The 1,976-nt window shown below is 58.9% G+C and overlaps 1 protein-coding gene across 1 annotated transcript in view; it reads right to left on the bottom strand.

The window, feature by feature from the left end:
- Positions 1-1,129: 1,129 nt before the first annotated feature.
- Positions 1,130-1,976, bottom strand: part of CDK2AP2 (cyclin dependent kinase 2 associated protein 2) — a 2,634-nt gene continuing 1,787 nt past the window's right edge. Inside the window, exon 4 of the mRNA XM_006911015.3 lies at positions 1,130-1,642. Within this exon, the coding sequence (XP_006911077.1) occupies positions 1,575-1,642 (68 nt within the window). The 3' untranslated portion in view covers positions 1,130-1,574. The remainder of the gene's footprint in view (positions 1,643-1,976) is intronic.

Below are 1,976 nucleotides of genomic sequence, written 5' to 3'. Positions count from 1 at the left end.
TCCCCGCGGCCGCCCCGCCCCCTTCCTGGGCTTGGCAGGCCCTCCCCAGCCCTGCGGGGTCCGGGCAGCCCCGCCCGCAGCGGGGCAGGGCGGCCCCTGCCTTCCTTCCTCAAGGCAGCCGGGGAAGAGTTTCTCCAAATGCTGGTGCTTTTTACTCCCTCTGTGCTCTTCGGGATCCCCAAAGCACTCTTGGTTTCTATCTCCACCCTAGCCCAGTCCTCCTATGTGCTAGGGAAATATAGCAGGGTCTGACCTCCGTCCTCCCCAGCCCCTCGAACCTGAGGCCCAGGGTAGGGGAAATGCCTGCCCCGCAAAGTCTGGCCAGAAGCTGGTCTCTCACTTGCCTCTACCTATGGGGCTGGGGTTCCAGCGCCCAGGCCTCTAGGGTTACTCAGCTACACACCCAAGCAGAGGCTGCAGTCACTCAGAATCCTAGGACCAGCCCCTCAGTGGGGCCGCACCGATACCTTCCGGGTCTACAAGTCTGGCCAACCAGCCACCAGACGCTGGGAAAAGGCTGAGACACCTGAGGGCTGGGATTGTGGGACCACACCCAGTCCCATAAAGGCGCCGGGATGGTGGACGGCAGCACTTAGCTGAGTCTCACCATGTTGGAAGCCAGTCCTCTTCCCTTGGCTCTGCTTCACAGGTGGGGAGGTGGTGGGGGAAGCAGAGGTGCACCCCTTCTCTCTGAAGAGTCAGAGACCCCGTGTATTCAGAGCCTCCAGGGCTGAATCAGTTGAGGCCATCAGAACTAAGGCATGTGAGGGCGTGGCTTAAGCCAACTGGCATTTCCATCCTGCCAAGCATCACTGCTAATCCAGAAGTAAAGCCCTCTAGGCCCAGACCGGTGACATTGCCCTCCAGCTGTGGAGGAGGCCAAGGCCCTGCGCTGCCCCCTGGTGGCACCACGCGGAGGGCAGGGCTCTAAGCTGGCGGAGCTCAACTCTCCACCACTTACAGCTGGAAAGGCTGAGGGCTGACAGGGGCAGGGTTCCTCCCCAAGTCAATGGCCAGTGGGGGCCAGGCCAGACTCAGTCAGCCTCTCTCCCACCCTCTGCACCTTTCCCTCTTTCTTCCTGGCCCACCTGGGCTTAGCAGAAGTACCAGACTCATAAAGACTAAGAGCTGAGAGAACAACTCCAAATTATCTTTTATTTATACAAAAAGGGCACGTTTAGCAAAAGACACACAGAAAAGAGTGGCTATGGCCTGGAGACAAGGCAGGGAGGTGACAGGCTTTCTGAGGCCCTCCTGGGGGAGAAGGGGTCTGGAATAAAGTGGTGAGAAGTCCTGGGTAAGTGCTGAGTGGTGGGGGCCACAGAAAGGAGAGAGCTCCAGCCGGATCAACACTGCTGGCAGGTCATGGGTGGGACTCACAGTGACCTCGCTGCTACCTACTGCGGGGGTCCCACGCAGTGCTGCCGACTGGAGTGAGAGCCACCCCTGGTTCCTGGAGGGCACCCACCAAGGGACACAGGACAGGAAGTGCAAGTCGGGGCGAAGGCCAGGGAGAAGCAGGTGCCCTGCAATGGCCAGGAAAGGTCCAGACTCCCAGGCAGAGGCGCGTCCTGTTACGTGCGGGCATTCCGCTCTGTCTCTGCCAGGCACTCTCTGACTAGGGCCCGGGCATGGATGATGCCTAGGATGGGGGTGGGAAAGTAACACACAGGGTCTCAGTGACCCTCCACAGTCCAGCCCTGCCCCACCCACCTCTGGAGGAAGACCCCTCCCTCCCTACCCCCTTTCAGTTCGGCAAGAGGGACGATTATCTAATGAAGACCTGGATGACATTAGAGGTTTGGATAATCCTCAAATTTGCCCTGTTAAAATACAAATTCCCTGGTCCTTCCCTAGAAACTGACTTAATTTCAATTCAATTCAATACACCTCCGGATAATGATACTGGCCCTAGTCTAGGCCTGGCTCACATGACCTACAGATGGCCTTCCTGGAGGGGAAGGGAGATGGGGTGG

Source organism: Pteropus alecto, unplaced genomic scaffold (genome assembly GCF_000325575.1).
Source record: "Pteropus alecto unplaced genomic scaffold, ASM32557v1 scaffold43, whole genome shotgun sequence".
In the NCBI taxonomy this organism is placed as follows: Eukaryota; Metazoa; Chordata; class Mammalia; order Chiroptera; family Pteropodidae; genus Pteropus; species Pteropus alecto.
This window is presented reverse-complemented; position numbering and strand designations above follow the sequence as displayed.